The following is a 26,445-nucleotide window of genomic DNA, read 5'->3' on the forward strand; positions in this document are numbered from 1 at the left end:
CCACTTCTAGGTTCTCTATTCCATTGGTCTATGTATCTGTTTTTGTGCCAAAACCATACTGTCTTGATGATTACAGCTTTGTGTGCTAGAAGCTAAAGTCTGGGATTGTGATGCTTCCTGCTTTGGTTTTCTTTTTCCACGTTACTTTGGCCATTTAGGGTCTTTTGTGGTTCCATACAAATTTTAGGATTATTTGTTCTAGTTCTGAGAAGAAATACCAGTGTAATTTTGATTAGGATTGCATTGAATGTGTAGATTGCTTTGGGTAGTATTGACGTTTTAACAGTATTTGTTCTTCTAATTCGTGAGCATGGAATGTTTTTCCATTTCTTTGTGTCTTCTCGAATTTCTTTCGTAAGTTTTATATAGTTTTTAACATACAGATCTTTTACATCTTTGGTTAGATTTATTCCCAAGTGTTTTATGGTTCTTGGTGCAATTGTAAATGGGATCAACTTCTTGATTTCTCTTTCTGTTACTTCATTACTGGTGTATAGAAATGCAACTGATTTCTGTACATTGATTTTGTATCCTGTGACTTTGCTGAATTCATGTATCAATTCTAGCAGCTTTTTGATGGAGTCTTTTGGATTTTCCATGTAGAGTATCATGTCATCTGTGAAAAGTGAAAGTTTGACTTCTTTGCCAATTCAGATGCCTTTTATTTCATTTTGTTGTCTGATTGCTAAGGCTAGGACTTCCAACACTATGTTAAATAACAGCGGTGAGAGTGGACATCCCTGTCATGTTCCTGATCTCAGGGGGAAAGCTCTCAGTTTTTCCCCCTTGAGGATGATACTAGCTGTGGACTTTTCATATATGGCTTTTATGATGTTAACGTATGTTACTTTTATCCTGACTTTCTTGAGAGTTTTTGTTATGAAAGGTTGCTGTATTTTGTCAAATGTTTTTTCTGCATCTATTGAGATCATGTGGTTCTTCTCCTTTCTTCTATTAATGTGATGTATCGCACTGATTTGCAAATCTTGAACTAGCCCTGCAGCTCAGAAATGAATTCCACTTGATCATGGCAAATAATTCTTTTAATAGACTATTGAATTCGATTTGCTAGTATCTTGTTGAGAATTTTTACATCCATGTTCATCAGGGATATTGGCCTGTAATTCTCCTTTTTTGTGGGGTCTCTCTCTGGTTCGGGAATCAAAGTAATGCTGGCTTCATAGAATGAGTCCAGAAGTTTTCCTTTCATTTCTATTTTTTGTTTATTTATTTATTTATTTAATTTTTTTTTTCAACGTTTATTTATTTTTGGGACAGAGAGAGAGCATGAACGGGGGAGGGGCAGAGAGAGAGGGAGACACAGAATCGGAAGCAGGCTCCAGGCTCTGAGCCATCAGCCCAGAGTCTGACACGGGGCTCAAACTCACGGACCGCGAGATCGTGACCTGGCTGAAGTCGGACGCTTAACCGACTGCGCCACCCAGGCGCCCCCATTTCTATTTTTTGGAACAGCTTGAGAAGGATAGGTATTAACTCTGCTTTAAATGTCTGGTAGAATTCCCCAGGAAAGCCATCTGGTCCAGGACTCTTATTTGTTGGGAGTTTTTTTTTTTTTTTTAATGCTTTATTTGGTTTTGAGAGAGAGAAGTGCGCACAAGTGGGAGAAGGGCAGAAAGGGAGACACACACACACACAGAATCTAAACAGGCTCTAGGCTCTGAGCTGTCAGCACAGAGCCCAACGTGGGGCTCAAACTTGGGAACAACGAGATCATGACCTAGGCTGAAGTCAGATGCTTAACCAACTGAGCCACCCAGGCACCCCTGTTGGGAGATTTTTGATAACTGATTCAATTTCTTTGCTGATTTGGGTCTGTTCAAATTTTCTGTTTCTTCACGTTTGAATTTTGGTAGTGTGGGGGTGTCTAGAAATTTGTCCATTTTTTCCAGGTTGTCCAATTTGTTGGCATATAATTTTTAATAGTATTCTCTAATAATTGTATGTATTTCTGTGGTGTTGGTTGTGATCTGTCCTTTTTCATTCGTGATTTTATCTGTTTGGGTCTTCTCTCTTTTTAAGAAGTCTGGCTAGGGGTTTATCAATTTGGTTTATTTTTTCAAAAACCCAACTCTTAGATTCATTTATCTGTTCTCTTTTTTTTTGGATTCTGTATTGTTTATTTCTGCTCTAATCTTTATTATTTCTCTTCTTCTGCTGGCTTTGGGGTTTCTTTGCTCTTCTGCTTCTAGTTCCTTTAGATGAGCGATTAGGTGTTTGTATTTGGAATTTTCTTGTTTCTTGAGATAGGCCAAATTGCAGTGTATTTTCCTCTTAATGACTGCCTTTGCTGCATCTCAGAAGGTTTGGACTGTTGTGTTTTCATTTTCATTTGCTTCCGTATATTTTTTAATTTCTTCTTTAATTGTCTGGTTGACCCATTTATTCTTTTTTTTCCCTATTGATTTAAATTTTATTTTTTTAAATTACATCCAAATTAGTTAGCATATAGTGCAACAATGATCTCAGGAGTAGATTCCTTAATGCCCCTTACCCATTTAGCTCATCCCCCCTCCCACAACCCCTCCAGTAACCCTTTGTTTGTTCTCCATATTTAAGAGTCTCATGTTTTGTCCCCCTCCTTGTTTTTATATTATTTTTGCTTCCCTTCTCTTATGTTCATCTGTGTCTTAAAGTCCTCATATGAGTGAGTCATATTATATTTGTCTTTCTCTAATTTCACTTAGCATAATACCCTCCAGTTCCATCCACGTAGTTGCAAATGGCAAGATTTCATTCTTTTTGATTACCGAGTAATACTCCATTATATATATATATATATATATATATATACATATATATATATATATACACACACACACACACACATACTGCATCTTTATCCATTCATCCATTGATGGACATTTGGGCTCTTTCCATACTTTGGCTATCGTTGATAGTGTTGCTATAAACATTGGGGTGCATGTGTCCCTTTGAAACAGCACACTTGTATCCCTTGGATAAATACCTAGTGGTGCAATTGCTAGGTCATAGGGTAGTTCTATTTTTAATTTTTTGAGGGGCCTCCAAACTGTTTTCCAGAGTGGCTGCACCAGCTTGCATTCCCAGACCCATTTATTCTTCAGTAGGATGTTCTTTAACCTCCATGCCTTTGGAGGCTTTCCAAACTTTTTCTTATTGTTGATTTCAAGTGTCATAGTGTTGTGATCTGAAAATATGTATGGTATGATCTCAGTTCTTTTATGTTTATTGAGGGCTGTTTTGTGACCCGGTAACTGTTCTGTCTTGGAGAATGTTCCATGTGCACTTGAGAAGAATGTGTATTCTGCTGCTTTTGGATGAAAAATTCTGAATATATCTGTCAAGTCCATCTGGTCCAGTGATCATTCAAGGCCATTGTTCATTTATTGATTTTCTGCCTAGATGATCTGTCCATTGCTATAAATGAAGTATTAAAGTCTCCTGCAATTACCATATTCTTACCAATAAGGTTGCTTACGTTTGTGATTAATTGATTGATATATTTGGGAACCTGTGTGTTGGGGGCAAAACATTTATAATTGTTAGCTCTTCTTGATGGATAGATCCCGTAATTACAATACAGTTTCCTTCTTCATCTTGTTACAGCTTTCAGTTTAAAATCTAGTTTGTTTGATATAAGTATGACTACTGCAGCTTTCTTTTGACTTCCAGTAGCATGATAGAGGTTCTCCATTCCCTCACTTTCAATCTGAAGGTGTCCTCAGGTCTAAAATGAGTCTCTTTTAGACAGCGTATAGATGGATCTTGTTTTTAATCCATTCTGATATCCTCTGTCTTTTGACTGGGGCATGTAGTCCATTTACATTCAGAGTTCTTACTGAAAGATACGAATTTAGTGTCATTGTGTTATCTGTAGGTTTTATGCTTGTGGTGATATCTCTCTGCTTTCCACTCACAGAGTCCTCCTTAAGATCTCTTGCAGGCTGGTTTAGTGGTTATGAACTCCTTCAGCTTTTGTCTGTCTGGGAAAACCTTTATCTCTCCTTCTGTTCTGAATGACAGCCTTGCTGGATAAAGGATTCTTGGCTGCATATTTTTCCTGTTCAGCACATTGATTATTTCCTGCCATTCTCTTCTGGCCTGCCAAGTTTCAAGGAACAGTTCTGCCTCTACTGTTATGTGTCTACTCTTACAGGTTAAGGTCCATTTGTCCCTAGCTGCTTTCAGAATTCCCTCTTTATCTTTCTTTTTTGCCAGTTTCATTATGATATGCCATGGTGAAGACCTATTCTTGTTGAGTCTGAAGGGAGTTCTCCTGGATTTGGATGTCCACTTCCTTTCCCAGATTAGGGAAGTTATCTGCTATAATTTGTTCAAGTAAACCTTCTGCCCCTTTCTCTCTTCTTCTGCTGGAACTCCTAGGATACAGATATTATTATGTTTCATTGAATGACATAGTTCTCTAATTCTCCCCTCATGATCTAGCATTTTCTTATCTCTCTTTTTCTTGGCTTCATCGTTTTCCCTAATTTTATCTTCTATTGCTATCACTGCATCTCGTTTATTTTGCACCTCATTTGCAGCATTTCTCAATTCGTCGTGATTATTTCTTAGTTCTTTGATCTCTGTAGCAGTAGATTCTCTTCTGTCTTCTATGCTCTTTTCAAGTCTAGCTATTAATCTTATGACTGTTATTCAAAGTGCTTGATCAGATATATTGTTTATATCTGTTTTGATCAATTCTCTAGCTGTCATTTCTTCCTGGAATTTCTTTTGAGGAGAATTCTTCCGTTTCATCATTTTGGCTAGTTTTCTGTCCTTTATGTGTTTTAATAGCTTGTTATATGACCTGCACCTGCAAGCACGATTATATTAAAAAGTGGTCGTACACTGTCCAGAACCTGGCCCTTCAGGCGGTGTTTTTGGAGTGTGTTGCATGCTCTCTGTTGTTGTGACTGGTTGCTTTATCTCGCTACCTGTAATGGTAGTTTGGACCTTCTACTAGGCGTGCTTTGATTTGTTCATTGAAGTAACTCTGAAAAAAATTTAAAAATGGGTGTGGTGGTGGAAGAAGCCTTATCCCATACAAAGAGAGAAATTATGGGTGGTTAAAAAGAAAAGAAAAGCAACCAAAAAATTGACCAGGCAGAGAATCAGAGAAACTATATTGCTTAATCCAGAGAGAGAGAGAGAGGGAGAGAGAGAGGGGAAAATAGAGAAGGCGATACAGGGGCGCCTGGGTGGCTCAATTGGTTAAGCGTCTGCCTTAGGCTCAGGTCATGATCTCACGGTTCATGGGTTTGAGCCCCACATTGGACTCTGTGCTGACAGCTGTGGAGCCTACTTGGGATTCTCTGTCTCCCTCTCTCTCTCTGCCCCTCCCCTGCTCTTTTTCTGTCTCTCAGAATAAATAAATAAATAAATAAACATTTAAAAAAAAAAAAAGAAAAAGGAGATACAGAAGAGATGTAAAAAGAATGGATTAAAAATTATCTGCTTAAATAAACCAATCAGAATTAGAAGTAATAAAAGGAATGAAGAAAAAAAATTATATAAAATAAGAACTGTGACCAAGAGTCAAATCAGAAAATGCAAAACCACTGGACTGATACCTGATGGTGCCTTGGAACCTGTGACTGCGGTGCTGGTCTGGAACACTGTCTGCTTCAGTGTCAGTCTCGCTTCCGTAGATATGCATTTACCAGGCACGAAGGGGCGTGGTTTGGTGTAGGCAGGTCCTGCCTGCACTGTGGGTCCCTTGTCCCTTCCCTGAAGCCCAACCTTGTTGGCGATGGGGAGAAAAATGGGGACACCCCTGTCTCTCCTCCCCAGACCAGATGTCTCCCACTGCTCTGTTCAGGCTGTCCACACAGTGCCGTGCAGACACAAGAGGGCCAGTTTGTCCCACTCCACCATCTCCTGCACTTCCCAGGCACTTGGCTAAATTCAGTCCCTGATGTCATAAAGGATCCTGCTCCGTGCGCCCCAGTTCTGGGGTAGTGCCGCTCCGGGCATGGGTGGCAGGTGTCCGCAGGGTCTTTTGTCTTTAGAGTGGATATATACCTTCTTCCCACAGCACTCAAGGGAGGGGGCTACTCTCTCCGACTGCACCCCTGAGCTTGCTACCAAGCCTGGGTCTGGCTCCCCTCCTCCCCAGGCGTGCATACGGGGCAGCAGGCTCCAGTCTGGAGAAAGACCTGCAACCCTGGATCGTGTTAGATATTGGTTCTTTCTCTATTTTTTCTATTCCCCGGTCTGTGGTTTTTCTCTTGTCCAAATACAGCCCTACACTTCCACAGCCTCTCTTTCTCTTCCTTTTGTCTCTCCAGAGAAAGGGATCCCTCTCCTCTGTGTCTATGCCACCCATTTTCTCTCTCCCAATTGACAGTCACACACCTATGGACCACCAAGTTGTCCCTGGGGGCCCCTAGAGATATTTCTGTCACTCTGTAGCCTGGGTTCTTGGAATTCCGTCTTCTGGCCTCAGTATTGCTGTGTTTGAAGGACGAGGGAACTTTGGGTCCCCCTACTTACAGCTCCGCTATGTTGACTCCTTCCCCCTAAAAAAAAACTTTAAAAGGTGCCCCTTCTCTTTTGTAAATCAAAAAAACTCTTTAATATTATAGTCCAGTTAGATTTTTGGTTCAGAGATTATTTTTTCTATGTTGAATATAAGCTTTCCAAATTAAAAGCTTTTGGAACATAATCTTTATAAATAAGAACCTGTCTGATTTCTACTTAGAGATTTTATTTTTAAAGGCTTTGAAAGCATAGGACAAAAAGTAATAGGCTCCATTTCATTCTTTCAACTGTAGAAATGGGCAAATAATATTTTGTTGCTTTAATGTTTAGAAGAGTTCATATAATTTAGAACAACCTCATATTTGTCAGGTGAATCAAGATTTTTATTTAGAAAAAGGAATTCGAATCATACATGATGTGCTTTATCTTTTAGAGCTTAAGCATGCTGGAATGTTTTTTTCTAGTCTAACAAATACTTTCCACTACTTTTTTTCTAATAGTTAAAAAATATGTATAGGACATTAAAGACTTGATATTTTCCCTCGTACTTATATCTACTTTTAAAAATATCTAGCATGAAGTAAACGTTACTCTTATTTTCAGGATTGTCTAATATGATGTCGGATGGTGAGTTTCTGCGAACTAGTTGTGGATCTCCCAATTATGCAGCACCTGAAGTCATCTCAGGCAGGTAATAATAGATGGGTGGAGAGTAAACTTTTCATAATCTTTTGTTCATCTTAATAACATTTAATTATGATATATTCTGTTTAGAGGATAAGATTAACACAGTAGGAACAAATTGTCCTTTTAATTTTTCCATTCTTTAAGAAAGAATAGTTTTATTAAACAATTTTTTAAACAGTTTAGATTTTGTTATGAGTATATTTAATGATTTTTTCTTTTTTCCAGGTGTAATTATTTTTATTCCTAGTTATTTTTGATAGTATTACTGATATAGTAATAACAGAGAATAAGTGTTGTGTTTGTTGGAAACATTTACAAAAGAATTCAAGCATTAAGTTCTTGATAGGACAATATTAGTGTCCCTGGTCCTATATATGCTGGCAATATGTAAAACACCTAGGTTCCCGGGTGCAGAGTGCAGAGGTGTAAAGTAAGTCACTGAGACATTGCAAGGAAAAGAAGAGAGTATAAAATAAAGATGTAAGCAAAGAGTAAAGTGTTGAAGGAACAGATAAGAAGTATATCGATGATCATAAAACCCTTAGGTGAGCTTTTGTTCTGTCTGTTCTCAAAGTTCCATGAGTCTGTGATGATGCTAAATTATTGAAAAAAATTTTAAGGGAGTTTTTCCATTAAAAAAATGACTGAAAGAAATATTGATTTTATTTTGATAAAGTACAGATAAGAGCATTTGCTATATTCAAGCATTCCTATCAGACAGTCCTTAAATAATAATTAACATATTTTTAATAAGGTACTATATAGACCATTATTTTATGTTCTGTTTTTAGAACAATGAGGTTTTGGGGGGACAGTATTGTCACTTCGTGAAATTAAACTGTACAAGTAGAGATTGGAGCTTACCCATTGGTATATAGAAAAAATGTTCATACAGATTGCAGTGATAAACTGAAGACTTTCTACAGTGACCAGTGTCTGTTTAAAAACTTAACAGAATTCTCTGAGAGAAAATACAGAAAAGTTATTATTGCAAGGAACAGATATAGGAGTTTTGGACAGTACAGCAAATGATATAAATGATGGGCAGCACCATTTTGAAGTGGATTATATTCTTTTAATTGGAATAACACAGATTTACTTTGTTACCTCAGACCTAGCTTTGAGTTTGTCAGTGTGCTATCAGGAGCATTTTAATATTGTTTTATGTAGGTGAGAGAAGGAAGGACTAATATTCCAGGCCTAGGTTATGTGTAACAAAGCTAACCTTAGTCCTGTGAGCTAACCTAACAAGTGATTGGAATGAAAGTCATACTCAGGATAATGTTATACAGGACAATTACTGTCAAAGAGATGGCTGTAGGACTAGTTAGGCATTGTAATGTTTCAAATATTCTGTAAAATATGCATGTCAGGGATAAAAATTCTGTTATATATGCATTTTCTTTATTGTAGTTTTATGATAAAAGGATTTAACGTATACATTATAGTATTGTTCTTTTCAAGTTTATGGTTATCTACTTTGATGTTTCCATAAAAATTCAACCATAGTATGTTTTATTTTTAAAAAAAAATTTTTTAATGTTTATTTATTTCTGAGACAGAGAGAGACAGAGCATGAGTGGAGGAGGGGCAGAGAGAGAGGGAGACACAGAATCAGAAGCAGGCTCCAGGCTCTGAGCTGTCAGCACAAAGCCCGACGTGGGGCTCGAACTCACAAACCGTGAGATCATGACCTGAGCCGAAGTCGGTCGCTCAACTGACTGAGCCACCCAGGCGCCCCTGTTTTATTTTTTTTTAATTAGTCAATTAGTAAGTTAAGTGAGTTTGTGACAAAGAAAAATACTGCTTTCTTTTGGAAAACTTGAATAGTAATTGCATAGACCAATTCTCTACGGGAACAAGTATTGACTGTTGGGAGTGTGGCCATGGCCCTCATTGAAGGCCTGCAAATCAGTATAGACTGAGTCTGTAATATGTATATGAAGAAACAGGGTATACACGCGGATGAGAAAAAGTGGTACTTGTATTTCAGGTTTTTGTCATCCTTTTTCTTAGATTGTATGCAGGTCCTGAAGTTGATATCTGGAGCTGTGGTGTTATCTTGTATGCTCTCCTTTGTGGCACCCTCCCATTTGACGATGAGCATGTACCTACGTTATTTAAGAAGATCCGAGGGGGTGTTTTTTATATCCCAGAATATCTCAATCGTTCTGTTGCCACTCTGTTGATGCATATGCTGCAGGTTGACCCCCTGAAACGGGCAACTATCAAAGATATAAGGTGATTATTCTTTTTGTGACTGTTACGTGCATTTTGTAGTATTAATAATAATAACACTAATTGAGTGCCTGCTTTATGTTAGTCTCTGTAACACTTAATAGCATAGGAATTTTGCTTTCCTTTTTACACAAACCTGATCAGGTCACTGATCTTTTTAAATATTTCAGATTGTTTTCTAAACTTTTTAGCTTAAGCAGCAAATCCTCAAAGGCCCTTCCTAATAAGGCTCCATTTCCTTCTCCTGAAGCCTCACTCCTGCACTTACCACCACACACTGGTACCAGTGCCTCAGCTACCTTCAGCTTCTCCTTGTTCTTCAAAAAACATATTTTATGCCTTCATGTTTTAATTTATATTATTGTCTCTGATTTGTCTTCTGCCTTTTTTGACCCTGTAGATTTCCATCCATCCTTTATAATTCTTACTTATCATCTCCCTTGTGAAATTACTTCTGATTCCTACAGGCAGTGTTAGTTGCTTCCACTTCTGTGATTTCCACATTTTGTTCATGGTTTTATTTTTTCATTATCACTTCGTATCTAGCTGTTAACTCAGTGCATCTTCCTCCAGTCCTAAATTGTAACTCCATAAGGGTAGAGAGAGTGTCTTACTCATCTTAGTACACACAATGCTAGAAGGCCCACGAATGTAGTATATGTTGAGAAACTATTTGAATAAATTTCAGGAGTGCCTGGGTGGCTCAGTCGGTTAAGTGTCCAGCGCTTGATTTGGGCCCAGGTCATGATCTCACTCACAGTTGTGGGATTTGAGCCCTGCTTCAGGCTCTGTGCTGACATTGTGGAGCCTGCTTGAGATTCTCTCTCTCTCCCTCTCTCTTTGCCCCTCCCCTGTGTACACATGCATATGTTCTCTCTCTCTTTCTGAAAATAAATAAACTTAAAAAAAAAAAAAAGTGAATGAATTTCAAATGGAATACAGGGTGAGATTTATGTATTTTACATACGGTTGATGAAATAAAGCATTAAAAGTTTTGTTAAGATTTTGAATAAAAAAATAAGCTAGGGCTGTGAAGGATTTCTTGTTACGTGAGAAACTTTGGAACTTGCAGTGTTACTGTGAATAGGACCTTTATCTAGCATACACAAGCCATGGTAATTCTTTACCTTCTACTTTTTACTTACTGTGTTACATTTCCTGGGGTTTTTTTTTGTTTTTACCTAACATTTCATCAGTTATTTATTTACAAACACATTCTGTTACTGTCTCTCCAGAATCTCTCCTCTTACAAGCCAGAATGGCTGTGTAGAGACCTGTGACTCTTGGAATGTTTAAATGGAGTAGTTTTTTACGTGGTAGCTGCTGATCTCTTCTGCAAGCAGGGACTGATTGCTTTTCCATTTGTATACTGTTTTTCTCCCCTAGCCTTTCTTCAGTGTTTCAGGCCTCATACATAAAATAAACGTGTGATTGTAAATTAGCACCAACTTTAGTTATGGAAATGAAGTTAGCAGGAAAAAAAGCTTTTGTGTTTACAGTTTTTGTTTTGTTTGTTTTTGGCTTTTTTTTTTTTTTTTTTTTTTAACATTAAGCTCTATGCCCAGCTTGGGGCTTAAACTCAGAACCCTGAGATCAAGAGTCAACATGCTGTATGGACTGAGCCAGCCAAGCACCTTGGTCACTTAATTGTCTTTTCCTTAGAAAGAAAATTAGAGACGCTGATACATATATTTGCACCTGTTTCTGTCAGCACATACATTTAGAATAGGAAAAGTACTGATTCCACTTGTGTTAAAACCAATACTTGTATATTTACAAGCTTTAGACGAAAAATGTAAATAAAAGTCTTAGGATGAAGTAATTTATGCATATGTAGTTGACATAAAATAGTATTTAGTACAAGTACAAACTCCCAGTTATAAAAAAATAATGGCATTCATTTCTGTTCTCAAACTAATAACTTGAATTTATAGTTTCTATCATTTGTTATTTATCCAAATTAAGTTTTTTAATGTATGGGAATTCTTTTTTTTGCTTTTGGTTTTTTTTTTAATGTTTATTTTTGACAGAGAGCATGAATGGGGTAGAGGCAGAGAGAAGGAGGGAGAGGGAAAGGAGGGGAGAGAGAGAGAGAGAATGAATGAATGAATGAATGAATGAATCTGAAGCAGGCTCCAGGCTCTGAGCTGTCAGCACAGAGCCTGATGCGGGGCTCGAACTCACAAACCATGAGATCATGACTTAGCCGAAGTCGTATGCTTAACCGACTGAGGCGCCCCTGTTATGCTACTGCATTCTTTTTTTTTTTCCTAAGGAAAGGAACTTTATTTCATGGAAAAAAAAATCTGGGAGGGATTTTTCTGAACCAAAATCCACTGGAGAACAGCAAGAGATCAGAGTGATGACAGTTTCTCACTGGCTGCATCACAGTCGTGATCAGTACCCCGATGGGCTCTGTAAATGATACTGAGTGGTAGGGCTCCCCCTTCTAGTGTCCCTGCTCTCTTTTAGCTATGTTTCCCTTTATTCTCACACTTACTAGTGGTTTTGTGGCCCAGCTGAACTTAACACAAGCTCAGAGGTGCTTTATCTGATACTGTGGAAGGTATGGGGTGTGGATTGACCCACCAGGGTTCAAATCTGACTGCACACAGGAGTTACCTGCCAACCTCCAAGAGCCAGGTTGTGCCCCTCTGTGGCATTCATTGTGAAGTTGGGCTGGCTGCAAAGAGGAGGTGTCCCACAGGGTCTCCCCTCCACAGCGCACCTTGGTCCCTGCAACACAGATGCGTCTCCCAGGCTGATGGGTGGTGGGGGACCAGAAACACCCACACGTGGATGACTTAGCCCACCAGCTTATTGAGCACTTAGAGCAGAACTTCCTTCCAGCTGTGGTCCTTGTGGTATGGGCCTTGGGGTTGGGGTGCCTGTGTCCCTGCACCCCGAGTTGTTATGCTACTACATTCTTATGGTTATTCCATGTACATCTTATTTTTCTTATAAGGTGGTAAGCGATTGGAGGTTAGAAAATGTATCTCAGTATTTATTCATTCATTTAATCATTTTTGCTTTTATTTATTCAGTAACTATTTATTTAGTATTTATTCTGTTCAAGGCCCTAGGCTAAGTTCTGGGAATATAGTGATAGACAAGACAGACATTGTCTTCATGAAATAACATTTTTGTATTCTCCCAAGTGCCTTAAGCTTAGTATTACTCTTATTACTAATAATTAATAATAACAGTTAATACAACATGATTAAAAGTGAAGAGTCTGAAGTTCAACTGTTTTAGTATTAATCCTAATTATTCTGGTTACTAACTACCAGCATACTACTTATTCTTTCTGTGCTTTTGTTACATCATATATAGTGGATTTGGTGGGAGGAAAGTCTTAGGTTGAGCCATGTGAATTTTTTCTGTAGGTCTAAAAATAGCTGAATATCAGAAACTGCAGACATTCAACCTAATATAATTAAAGCTCTTAGAACAATGTCCAGCACATGGTGTTAATATGTAGGATTAGCTGCAGTTGAAGAAATTTGGACACATTGTGAAATTTCTAAAATTTGATATTCTTCATAACTCATTTGGTCTCCTTTTAAAAAATATTTTTGAGAGGCGCCTGGGTGGCTCAGTCGGTTGGGCGTCCGCCTTCGGCTCAGGTCATGATCTCGTGGTCCATGAGTTCGAGCCCCGCGTTGGGCTCTGTGCTGACAGCTCGGAGCCTGGAGCCTGTTTCAGATTCTGTGTCTCCCTCTCGCTCTGCCCTTCCCCTGCTCATGCTCTGTCTCTCTCTGTCTCAAAAATAAATAAACGTTAAAACAATTTAAAAAAAAATAAAAATAAAAAATATTTTTGAGTATGGTTGACACACACTGTTACATTAGTCTTAGGTAAACAACATAGTGATTCAGCTTCTCTATATGTTATGCTATGCTCACCACAAGCGTAGCTGCCATATGTTATCACAGAATGCTATTACAGCATCATTGACTATATTCCCTGTGCTGTGCCTTTTATTGCTGTGTGTTCATTCCTTAACTGGAAGCCTGCGTTCCCCTCTTGCCTTTTCACTTTGCCCATACCCCCTACCACCACACCCCCCTTCCCTGGCAGCTGTCTCTTCTCTATTTATTGGTCTGATTCTGCTTTTTAAAATTTGTTTATTCATTTCCTTTTTTAGATTCCACTTATGAGTGAAATCATGTATTTATTTTTCTCAGATTTACTTCACTTAGTCCATTTTGTTGCAAATGGCACAATATCATCCTTTTTTAAGGCTGTGTAATACTCCATTGTACATGTATACCCCATGTTCTTTATCCATTTGTCTGTTGATACTTAGATGGTTCCATATCTTGGCTATTGTAAATAATGCTGCAGTAAACATAGGAGTGCTTATATATTTTTTGAATTAGTGGTTTTGTTTTCTCTAGGTAAATACCCAGTACTGAAATTATTGGATCTTATGGTATTTCTATTTTAACTTTCTTTTAAAGTTCATTTGAGATAATAACCTCACATGCATGCGGGGAAAGAGAGGGACAGAAGAATCCCAAACAGGCTACACACTGACAGTGCAGAGCCCATTGTAGGGCTCAAACCCATGAACCATGAGATCATGACTTGAGCCAAAACCAAGAGTTGGACACTTAACCGACTGAGCCTCCCAGGTGCCCCTGTATTTTAAATTTTTTGAAGAACCTCTGTTCTGTTTTTCACAGTGGCTATACCAGTTTATATTCCCAGCAGCAGTGTATAGGGTTCTTTTTTCTCTGAAGCCTTGCCAACATTTACTGTTTCTTATCTTTTGATTTTTGCTACTCTGTTGTAAGGTGATATCTCGTTGTGGTTTTGATTGTGGTTTCCCTGATTACAGAGGTTGAGCATCTTTTCATGTGTCTGTTGGCCATCTATGTCTTCTTTGGTAAAATGTCTATTCAGGTCCTCTGCCTATTTTTTAATTGATTGGTTTTTGTTTTGTTTTTGTTTTTGTTTTGTTTTTCATTTTTTGTTTTTTGGTGTTGTGTTGTATAAGTTCTTTATAAAGTTTGAATATTAACCCTTTATTGGATATATAATTTGCAAGTATCTTCTCCCATTTGGTAGGTTGCCTTCGTGTTTTGTTGATGGTTTCTTTTACTGTGCAAAAGCTTTTTATTTGATGTAGTCCCAATAGTTTATTTTTGCTTTTGTTTCCCTTGCGTTAGGAAACATATCTAGAAAAATGTCGTTTTGGCCAGTGCCAGAGACATTATTGCCTGTGTTTGCCTCTAGGAATTTCATGGTTTCAGATCTCACGTTTAGGTTTTTAATCCATTTTGAGTTTATTTTTGTATATGGTGTTAGAAAGTGGTCCAGTTCCATTCTTTTACATGTAGGTGTCCATTTTTCCCAGCACCATTTATTGAAGAGAATGTCTTTTCCTCGTTATATATTCTTGCCTCCTTTGTTATAGAGTAATAGACCATGTAAGCATAGGTTTGTTTCTGGGCTCTCTTTTCTGTTCCATTGATATGTGCGCCTCTTTTTGTGCCAGTACCATACTGTTTTGATCACTCTTGCTTTATAGTATATCTTGAAATCTGGGATTGTGATACTTCCAGCTTTATTTTTCTTTCTTAACGTTGCTTTGGCTATTTGAGGTCTTTTATAGTTGCACACAAATTTTAAGATTGTTCTAGTTCTGTGAGAAATGCTGTTGGTATTTTAATCTGTAGATTGCTTTGGGTAGTATGGACATTTTAACAATATTCATTCTGGGGCATCTGGGTGACTCAGTCAGTTAAGCATCTGACTCTTGATCTTGATTCAGGTCATGATCTCATGGATCATGAGATCTGCTGACAGTGCGGATCCTGCTTGGGATTCTCTCTCTCTCCCTCTCTTTCTGCCCTTTCCTGCTCATGGGTGTGTGCACACGTTTTCTCTCTCTCAAAGCAAATAAATTAAAAAAAAAAATTTTTTTTTCATTCTTCCAGTCTATGAGCATGGTCTTTCACTTCCTTGGTTAAATTTATTCATAGGTATTTTATTATTTCTGGTGCAGTTGTAAATGGAATTGTTTTCTTAATTTCTCTTTCTAGTACTTTATTATTAGTGTGTAGAAATGTGACTGATTTCTAGGTATCTGCAGTTTCACTGATTTATTCTAGTAGTTTTTTGTTGGAGTCTTTAGGATTTTTTAATGTTACTCCCATGTGATCTGCAAATAGTGACAGTTTGATATCTTCTTTGCCATTATGGATCCCTTTTATTTCCATTTCTTGTCTGATTGCTATAGTTAGGATGTCCAGTACTATGTTGAATAAAAGTGGTAAGAGTAGACATCCTTGTCTTGTTCCTGATCTTAGGGGGGAAGCTCTTGGTTTTTCACCATTGAGTCTGATGTTAGCAGTGGGTTTTTCATATATGGCTTTTTATCATGTTGGGATCTATTCCTTTTGAACCCACTTTGTTGGTTTTTTTTTTTTTTAATCATGAACAGATACTGAATTTTGTCAAATGAGATGATCATTTGATTTTTATTCTTTGTTTTGTTGATGTCATGTATTTGGGTGATTGATTTACAAATAATGAAACATCCTTGCATCCCCCAGAATAAATCCCACTTGATTGTGGTGAGTGATCCTTTTAATGTGTTGTTAAATGTGGTTTGCTGTTTATTAAGATTTATATGTCTGTGTTCATCAGGGATATTGGCTGGTAGTTTTCTGTTTTTGTAATGTCTGTGTGGTTTTGGTATCAGGGTAATGCTGGCCTTGTAGAATGTATTTGGAAGCTTTCCTTCCTCTTCTATTTTTTGGAATAGTTTGAGGAGAATAGGTATTAACTCTTCTTTAAATGTTTTATAGAATCCATCTGATACTGGACTTTTATTTTTTGGTAGTTTTTGATTATGAATTCAGTCTTATATATTTGTTTGGTTTGTTTAGGTTTTCTGTTTCATCCTGATTTAGTTTTGGAAGATTGTATCTTTCTAGGAATTTATCTATTTTTTCTAGGTTATCCAATTTGTTGGCATATAAGTTGGTGTAATATTCTCTTATAATTCCTTATATTTCTGTGGTGTCAGTTGGTAGTCCTTCTCTTTTGTTTCTGATTTTATTTGGGCCTTTTCTTTTTTTTTCCTTATGAGTCTGGCTAAGGGTTTATCAATTTTATTTATCATTTCAAAGAACCAGCTCTTGATTTCATTTATTTTTTTCTATTGTTTTGTAGTCTTTATGTCATTTATTTCTAATCTTATCTTTATTATATGCTCTAACTCACCTTAGACTTTGTTCTTCTTTTTCTGGTTCCTTTAGGAGGAATGTTAGATTGTTTATCTGAGTGTGTATGTATTTATTTATTTATTTTCTTAGTTACTGAGGTAGGCCTGTGTTGCTATATATTTCCCTCTTAGAATTGCTTTCACTGCATCTCAGAGATTTTAGATGGTTGTGTTTTCATTTTCATGTGTCTCCATAACTCATTTAGTGTTAAGTCATGTATCAAAATTGGGTATCAGATAGTAGTGATAGAAAGACTTAATTTCTGATGGCTGTGCAGTAGTAACCCATGGGAAATGAATTGATTTTGTCTCGGGCGAACCCTCATAAACATTCTGGTTACTGGTTCCATTGATAGAGTTAATTCAGGAATTGACTCCTGAAAATCAAAAACTGGGAGTATGACTTTTTAATTGGCAGTTTTCTTATGGTAAAGAATTATGGTCCTTTGTCTAAATGAATGAATTAAAAAAAAATGTGGGGGCACCTGGGTGGCTCTGTCAGTTAAGCGTCTGACTTTAGCTCAGGTCATGATGTTGTGGTCCGTGGGTTTGAGCCCCATGTCAGGCTCTGTGCTGACCACTCAGAGCCTGGAGCCTGCTTTGGATTCTGTGTCTCCCTCCCTCCCTCTGCCCCTCCCTGACCCATGATCTGTCTCTCAAAAATAAATGTCAAAAAAATTAAAAATGTACATTATTTCTCTAGTTATTATTTTTAAGCATTTATTTATTTTATTAGTGTAATTCATATAGCATAAGTTTGCTCCTTTAAATTCTGTAATTCAGTGGTTCTCAGTGTTTTCGCCATGTTGTAGAGTCATCACCATTTTCTAATTCCCTAAAAGAAACTCTATACCCTTTTAACAGCCATTACATGTTTTCCCCTCCTTTTATCCCTTGGAAGCCAGTAATCTACTTTCTGCCTTTACCTATTTGCCTATTTTGGAAGTTTCATATACATAGAATCATAGAGCATGTAGCCTTTTGAGTCTTGCTACATTCACATAGCATAATGTTTTCAAGGTTCATTCATGATGTAGCATCTATCAGTTCTTCATTCCTTTTTTTCCTTGAACAATACTCCATTGTATAGATATACTACATTTTGTTTATCCATCCATCAGTTAGTGGATATTTGAATTGTTTCCACTTTTTGGCTCTTAAGAATAACGTTGCCATGCACATCTGTGTACAAGTGTTTTATGGTCACACGTTTCCATTTCTTGTGGGTGTATGCCTAGAGTTTGTAATTCTTGTATGTTGTTGCTGCTCTTCTTGTTGAGTGATTTTATTGAACTAATTCCATAAACTTTTTATTCTTTGTCCTGGTTGGCCCCTGAAATCTCTGCTTGGTTAGCTTAATGGTCAGCTAATTATTAGAGCTTCTGTTGAATGTCTTGATCTAATAAGTCTCCCAGCCTTTGCTGAGAGACTCCGTGTGCATGTCTTCATTGCTCCAACAAGAAGCTTGTTAACCCGGCTTTAGGCTTTACTCTCTGTCAGCATCGAGGCTCCAAGTGAGCCACTAATTAGAAATTAGGGTCTTTCTTGGGCATGCGTACAGCCCTGCATATGTACGTGGCCTTCTTTAGTCCCAGGAATGTATTAGAGTATTTCAAAGATCCCAGTGGAACCCTTATTCCTGAAGTTTTCATTTTAAGGTTTTTGGTTAGCTTCTTACTTGCTCCAACTCTTATTGCCTCTTTAGGCAGCAGGGATGTGAGACAGTTGCCACTGGTTGTTTTTGACAAGTGTCCTGGGGAGAAGGCTGTTTGCAGTGAGGGAGCTCTGAATCAGGTCGGATCAAGACAAGGCTTGCAAAGTGGAGATTTTCAGGGAACTGCAAGACATGTCAAATAGTGACAGTTCTGGGGGGCTAGGACTTTGGAGAATTCTAAACCTATTCTGCTCTAATTCCAAACCTTTTTCCCCTTAGTGGTTGCTAGGCTGCCAGTTTTCTGGGCTACCATGATTGTGACGCTGTTGGTTTTCAAGGCTACGATGGAAAATGGGGGAAAGGAAGATGGATATAGGGCAGTTTAAAATGTCCCACATCTCACTGTTTTTACTCAGCTGTTTTCCTGAGTAAATACTTCTAAGGTTTTTGCAGGCTTTTGGTTAATTTCCAGAGTACTGGAAAAGTCGACTTTGATAATTTTTGCTAGTAATCTTAATGCCTGTATGGAAGAGTGAATTTTTGGAGTTCATTCAAAAGTGCTCATCTTCCCTATTTGTCATTGATGTTTTAAAAATGTTAGACATATAATTTCTTATGTTCTCTTTCTTTTGAAAAAAATTAACATCTCACATTTTTATTATTAAGCCTTGGGTACCTAGTCTGATACAGGAAACAAACACATTAATGAATTCATTTCGGTTTTCATACTTAATGTATTCATCATTTATTTATTTTGCATTTACTGAGCATTTGTTTACACTGTATTGGGTAATGGAATATAGCTAAATAAGGCATGATCCCTGTTTCAAGGAGCTCTGGGTTTAGTGGGTAAGATTCAGAAAAAAAATCAACACCTATAAGAAAGTGTGAGTGTTAAATACAAAGATCTACTAGAGGCTATAGAAGATTCATCTTTGGATCACCCTCGGGGCCTGGCACACCATCATCAACATCATCATTATTTTTGTCTTTTCAATTCAATTTCTATATCACAAGCAGAATGATCTTTATAGAATGCAAATTAGATCATGTCACTGTCATCCCTGTCTCTCTAAATTCTTTCAGTGATTTTCATCAGGCATAAGTTCTCGGCCCAAAATCTTTCTCACAGCCTACAGCTGTCAGAAATATCTGGTATGTTTTGACCCTCTAACCTGCAACTCATGTTTTCATGGCAGTGGCCTCAGTCCTCCTGCTCCTTGAACATGGCACAGCTGTTTCTTGTCTCGGTCTTTACATGTATTGTTTCTTTTCCTGGGAATACCTGTTCGTAGCTCTTTGCTTAGCTGATTTCTAATCATTCTGTTATCTGCTTAAATACCACTCAGAGTAGCTTCCCTAATTACACGCATCCCGTTGTGATTTTTACATTCTTATTTTACACTGTGCTTTCCACCTAGAATCTTTATCACAGGATTTTCTGTTTGTGTATTTGTAACTGTATATTTATTTTTGTGAATATTTTATCTGTATTCAGCTAGAATATAATCTCTGTGAGGATGAGAGTCCTTTTGCCATAGGATAACTTTAAAACTTTATTTTTTTTTATTTATTAAAAAAAATTTTTAATGTTTATCTTAGAATGAGAACGAGTCGGGGAGGGGCAGAGAGAGAGGGAGACACAGAAACCGAAGCAGGCTCCAGGCTCTGAGCTGTCAGCCCAGAGCCCGACGCCGGGCTCAAGCTCACAAGCCGTGAGATTGTGGTCTAAGCTGACCAACCAACTAAGCCACCCAAGCACCCCTAAAATTTTTTTTAAATGTTTACTTATTTAGAGAGAGAGAGAGAGAGAGTGTGTGTTAGCAGGGGAGGGGCAGAGAAAGAGAGGGGGACAGAGAATCCCCAGTAAGCTCTGTTCGGTTAGCATGGAGCTCAAACCCACAAACTGTGAGACCGTGACCTAAGCCGAAATCAAGAGTCAGATGCTTGACCAGCTGATCCACCCAGGTGCCCCATCATTGTATACCCTTAGTTAATATTCATAAATGAAACAATCAGTCAATAGAAGGCATTCAAGTAAAATATGTATTGATCTGAATTTAGCTTAGGGGGTGCCCAGTTCTACCAATAGTAATGCTTGTGCAGTCTCGAAGGAATAGTACATGTTAGTTGGATGAAAAGGGATGGGATATTCTAGGATGGTTACAGTAACATTATGTACAAAGGCCCAGAAGTGTGAGAAAATAAAATTTAGGAGAGTGATTATCAAATTTTTTGGTTTTAGTATTCCTTTACAGTCTTAAAATTGAGAATTCTAAAGAGTTGTGTTTTTAATGCAGGTTATGTCAATAATTGAGAAACTTAAAAAAACATTTAATTGACTTAAAAATAACACTAAAGCTAGTACATGTTAATCTAAATAAATATCTTTTCTGAAAAATAACCAAAAAGAAAATGGTAACAAGAGTGGCATTATTTTACATTTTCAGATTTTCTTAAGTGTTGGGCTTAATCAGAAACAGTGGCTAGGTTCTTCTGTCTCTGTCTTCATTCAGTCTGTTGCAATGTGTTGTATGTTAGTTGCAGTCGATGAAGAAAATCTGACATCAAGTAAGTGGTTGGAAGGGGAAGCACATTTTTAATAGTCTTTTAGACGGTTGTGATATTCTTCTTGGTATTAAGCCAAAGCTTAACGTGTTAGTTACAATACCAAATGAGAAAAGGTATCAGCCTACTTTTGTCCTATATTACATTAAAATTAACAGGTTGCTTTTGTGTTCTGTGGATGTTTTATCCTTGTATGATTTTGTAACCTCATGTGTTGGTCATTTTGAAAATACTGGGTTATTGAGTTAGAAAGATTTTCCAAATGGTGACATGTTCATTATACAATATTAGAAATCATTTTCATTGTTACCACTATAAAGTTACCAGCAGTCTTTCGTAGGAAGCTGTCAAACCAGTCGAGGCAGATACAAATTGTATAAAATTCTAAAATTTTGCTTTAAAGCTTGAACTTTATCATTGGCAACAAACACTGCCAGTTTCCTTTGAAGTGACAGGCTCTGAGAAAATTTCAGCCAAATACCTAAGCCTGAATAGCCATAGCTATTCAAGGGTGGGGGTTAATTAACTTAGCCAGGGTCACACAGAGAACAGGTCTTCCTGATTCTGTTATATTGTATTGCCCCGTGTATAAATTACTTGGGACTTGCCAAAGCATGTTCTTACAATAGTGTATTGTGGTATTTTTCCTAGAGAGCATGAATGGTTTAAACAAGATTTGCCCAGTTACTTATTTCCTGAAGACCCCTCCTATGATGCTAACGTCATTGATGATGAGGCTGTGAAAGAAGTGTGTGAAAAATTTGAGTGTACAGAATCAGAAGTAATGAACAGTTTATATAGTGGTGACCCTCAAGACCAGCTTGCAGTGGCTTATCATCTTATCATTGACAATCGGAGAATAATGAACCAAGCCAGTGAGTTCTACCTCGCCTCTAGTCCCCCAACTGGTTCTTTTATGGATGATAGTGCCATGCATATTCCCCCAGGCCTGAAGCCTCATCCAGAAAGGATGCCACCTCTTATAGCAGACAGCCCTAAAGCAAGATGTCCATTGGATGCGCTGAATACAACTAAGCCCAAATCTTTAGCTGTGAAAAAAGCCAAGTGGCATCTTGGAATCAGAAGTCAAAGCAAACCATATGACATTATGGCCGAAGTCTACCGAGCTATGAAGCAGCTGGATTTTGAATGGAAGGTAGGAGATGGCAGTATATTAAGATCATTTGTAAAAGGTTTGTTTTTTTTTGGTTTTGTTTGCTTTTTATGTTTGTGTTTTTGTATAGTAAGCTGTTTTGAACTACTGAGTTCTTAGGGTCAATAGAAATTTTGATTTAGATACAAATTTTGTGGTCATCTTGCTTCTGGATGATAAACCCCATTTTCCTCATTAATATACCATGTACATTCAAAACTAAAGTTTAAGGATGAAGAGTTGTCGATGCTGGGGACCTGTGATATTTTTGAATTAGCGACTAGCATTCTTGGCCAAGAAAGAGAACGTCATCAACCTGAAATCGCCTGAGAAAATTGTCCATCTGTTTTCGCCTGCATCATAGCAATAAAAAGTCATGTGTCTTCAACGATGCTATGTTTAACTTTTTGTTCTCATTTCTTCTTTTTCCCACTAACTATAGCAGCTAGTGGTCAATACAGATGATACCATCAGGATAAATTTCTTCAGTCAACAAATATTTTTCTCTAGGTTGAGAAGATCTCTTTTATTTGTATAGTGCTTTTAATCCTTAGTTATGGTATGTTTTTCTTACTCTCAGCCCCCAGTTTTCCATTTTTCAAATTAGTGCTCAAATTCATTATAATTCTATTTGAGTATATGTGGAAGGAAAAGCCTTTTTTCCCCCATCTCAGATATCCTTTTTCACTCTTGTTCCTTTCTTGAAAGCTGTGAATGTATTTTTAAAGGAAGAAGAAAAACATTCAAATACACCATGCATATATTCATTTGACATGTTTGAAAAATCAGTCCTTTTCATTTTATTGGTACATGAAATGAATAAACAAAATAATATTTCCTTAAAATCATTTAAAAACATTTCTGAAGCAATTCAGTGAAAAGAGAGACATTCATGTCTTTAAAATTCCATACTGAAAAAAAGTTTGAACTAACTTGACAGATGTTTTGAAAACCCAGGATCATCTTTTTTCTGAGCTGCAGTTGTCTTATCTTCCAAAGGCAAATAATACTTCTTCACAGGATTATTGCAATACTTAAATTCTGTGACAGTACCTGTTTATACTGCTGAATGCAAACCATTAACATATTGGTTCTTTTTTATTCTTTCTACTCCATATTAATAGGGAGAAGTATTCAAATTGAGGCTGGGTAACCAGAATTACTGTTGATGTGTTAGAGTGGAGGCATATCTAGAATGAGGGCTAAGACACTATAATCCCTGTGTTCCCTTTAGGTTTCAGTTGCTCTGCACACACAGTACTATCAGTAGAGATTAAGTAAATATGAAGCTGTTATGTAATATATATTTAAAAAAAAAGGTCATTCAGGAATTCCTTTTCTACCCCACCTCTATCAGTCGTGGCTATTTGCAACAAGAATAGGAAGATATTTTGTAGTTTGTTATTTTTAACATTTTTCCTTAAAAAAAGATTTCCCATTTTAGGTAGTGAATGCATACCATCTTCGTGTAAGAAGGAAAAATCCAGTGACTGGCAATTATGTGAAAATGAGCTTACAACTTTACCTGGTTGACAACAGAAGCTATCTTTTGGACTTTAAAAGCATTGATGGTAAGGAAGCTATGCAGGCATGAGCTCTGAGAAGATAAAACTTGGCGCTAGTTGACAAGATGTTAAAATCATCTCAAAGACATGGTGGGTAGGTCTTCTGTACTGGTATTTTAGTAATCTAGAGTTAACTAAAAATGTAAGTGAAATGAAAAGGATTGAAGACATGTGGAATATCTCTAATCCAGCACCTCTTCAAAAGAAGTGCCTCCTTAGTGTAAAAAAGTCACTTAAAGTGCTGGCTGTGGGAGCAAAGTAAGGAATTACAGGGAAGTAATTTTTACCTAAACTTGGCTGATGTTGTCAGGTTCTTTGTCACATTTCTCCATTCATATGTTATTACCATTAGGGTTGTAATAGCTAAACTTGCCTATTTATCAACTTCCCTCATCCTGGTTGGCCAAATGGGCCTTTGCTTGGAGTCAGCCCATTTGGTCTGCCCCAGATGTCCAGGAGACGAAGGAATTGGGAGGTGGTCTGGGTTGTGTCTAAGGTTGTGACAGAAGTCAAACCTTCACTAACCGAATGGGTTGTTGAGTTCAGAGGGCCAAGTGGGATAAAAACAGTAAGCCATGGGTTAGGTGCCGAATGGACAAGAGTAGAACTGAGTTCAGAGTTGGGGAGGTTGTTTTCAACAGAATAGTTAAATTTCGTTCTTGAACTACCACCAACAATAGCAGTATTTATTTGGTCCCTGACCACCATTATCAGAATTACCCAGCATTCTTACTACAATGCAAATACTTGGGAACTACCCCCGTATCTACCAAATCAGAATCTCTAGAGGTGAGTCCTGGGAAATTGGAAGTCTTCACTTTTAACAAGATTTTCCTTGCCCCTCCTCCAGGCAGTCAATTGCAGTGTGCACTGAATGTGCAGAATGGCAACTTTTTTTTTTTTTTTTTTTTTTTTTTAGTGATATCTTTTGTTGGTATGTTGCAAGAAAATAATCCTCCAAGGATGTGCTTCCTTCCTATTGGTTATCAATTTGATTTCAAGGCTGATGCCAAATACTATAGTGAGAAGGATTTAGGGGTGACATTTTGACCGTGTCACTGTTGTGATTGGTTAGTGATGTCTTGTGACGGTGGGAGGAAAGGGGTATTGCCACCCCTGCTCCCCGAACTCTGAAACATGACATCCATTAAGTTGCGCTTGTTCAGATGTGTTTACTCAATGTTCTGAATGTAGCATCTTCAGGGGAAGGTCTCAGACAAGTACACCTTTCATGTAATTTGCTCTTCTTTGGTTCATTTCAGATGAGGTGGTGGAGCAGAGGTCTGGTTCGTCAACACCTCAGCGTTCCTGTTCCGCTGCTGGCTTACACAGACCCAGATCAAGTTTTGATTCTGTAACAGCAGAGAGTCATTCACTCTCTGGCTCTCTTACTGGCTCCTTGACAGGAAGCACACTGTCTTCTGTTTCACCTCGCCTAGGCAGTCACACCATGGATTTTTTTGAAATGTGTGCTAGTCTGATCACTACTTTGGCCCGTTGATGATGTTTCTCTAGTTTGTCTTTGTTATTGCACTGTGAAAATCAGATATATTCTTAAAATCATTATTTTACTTATGGGTATCACATCCTTTGGAATACTGATCGAGAGTCATGAATATTTCCAGGGGACACTCAATGCCATTGACATTACTGAAAACAAAAAACGTCTGACATTTTATTTACCTGTAGACATCTGTAATTCTGTTTTGCCTATGATGAATTCATAGGCAGTATCTTTAGTAGGTGAATGTCGGTGAAGATTGTTAATTTAAAATTGTGAGTTCACTACAGATGATTAATGCACCTTCACCGGTGAACCGTCTCATCAAAGGATAGTTTGGCAACACCTCTTTGCTCTACTATTTAATGTAGGTAAATCCAGTTTACTTCCTAAAAAGTGAAGCAGGCTTTAAGTTGTGTTGATGCATCCCGTTCTCTTGCACAAGAAGATTAAAAAAAATAACAGGGCCATTAGTAAGTTAGTATTTAAATGTTGAAATCTTAAAGTCTTGTCCCCCAAATTTCAGAAGCCAAGTTCTTCTAGTAGCTTTAGTGTTTGCAGATACTGCCTATTGTTTAACAGAAGGGCTGTGGTCCTGAAACAGGTAACTGGTTTTTCCAGGTTCCTTAAAAACAGCTATAATCAGCTACTGGCTGGGAGATTTCCTTGAATAATTATCTTAAGAGCCTTCAGTGTTCTACTCAGTATTGGAACATCCAGAGTGGCAGCAACTTTTGTGTTTTTCATAAATGTTATATCATTTTTAGAAAAACCTTAACATCATTTTAAAACATGCCTTCAAAAGTACCTTTCTCAAATTATTTTTGGCTCTATTTATTTTTGTATTTCACTAAGCATGATAAAGTAGACAGTTAAATGAAACAAAGCAAAATATCAACAGTCCCGGGGCGCCTGGGTGGCGCAGTCGGTTAAGCGTCCGACTTCATCCAGGTCACGATCTCGCGGTCCGTGAGTTCGAGCCCCGCGTCGGGCTCTGGGCTGATGGCTCAGAGCCTGGAGCCTGTTTCCAATTCTGTGTCTCCCTCTCTCTCTGCCCCTCCCCCGTTCATGCTCTTTCTCTCTCTGTCCCAAGAAAAATAAATAAATGTTGAAAAAAAAAAAATAACAGTCCCTTAAAAGAGAACTCTTATCTTTGATTTAATGTATGTGGTGGAGAGTTTTGTGTCTGTCCTGTTGTATCCCACAATGCTCATTCTTCATTTGAAGTTCAAATTTGTCATAGCAGCTGTTCCCCTCCCTAACCTTCCCACCACCATTGTCTTCGTTGTTTGATCCTTAGTGGCTGATTGACTTAGCTTTTTTCTGGTTCCCTTTCTTTGTTCTCTATCTTGGTTCTAG

At 37.6% G+C, this 26,445-nt stretch overlaps 1 protein-coding gene across 1 annotated transcript in view; it reads left to right on the top strand.

Moving 5' to 3' along the window:
- PRKAA2 (protein kinase AMP-activated catalytic subunit alpha 2) overlaps positions 1 to 25,985 on the top strand; it is a 78,891-nt gene extending 52,906 nt beyond the window's left edge. Inside the window, exons 5-9 of the mRNA XM_030324991.1 lie at positions 7,087 to 7,174; positions 9,187 to 9,411; positions 21,519 to 22,023; positions 23,465 to 23,591; positions 24,848 to 25,985. Of these exons, the coding sequence (XP_030180851.1) occupies positions 7,087 to 7,174; positions 9,187 to 9,411; positions 21,519 to 22,023; positions 23,465 to 23,591; positions 24,848 to 25,086 (1,184 nt within the window). The 3' untranslated portion in view covers positions 25,087 to 25,985. The remainder of the gene's footprint in view (positions 1 to 7,086; positions 7,175 to 9,186; positions 9,412 to 21,518; positions 22,024 to 23,464; positions 23,592 to 24,847) is intronic.
- The last annotated feature ends 460 nt before the right edge of the window (positions 25,986 to 26,445 follow it).

Source organism: Lynx canadensis, chromosome C1, assembly GCF_007474595.2.
Source record: "Lynx canadensis isolate LIC74 chromosome C1, mLynCan4.pri.v2, whole genome shotgun sequence".
Classification (NCBI taxonomy): Eukaryota; Metazoa; Chordata; class Mammalia; order Carnivora; family Felidae; genus Lynx; species Lynx canadensis.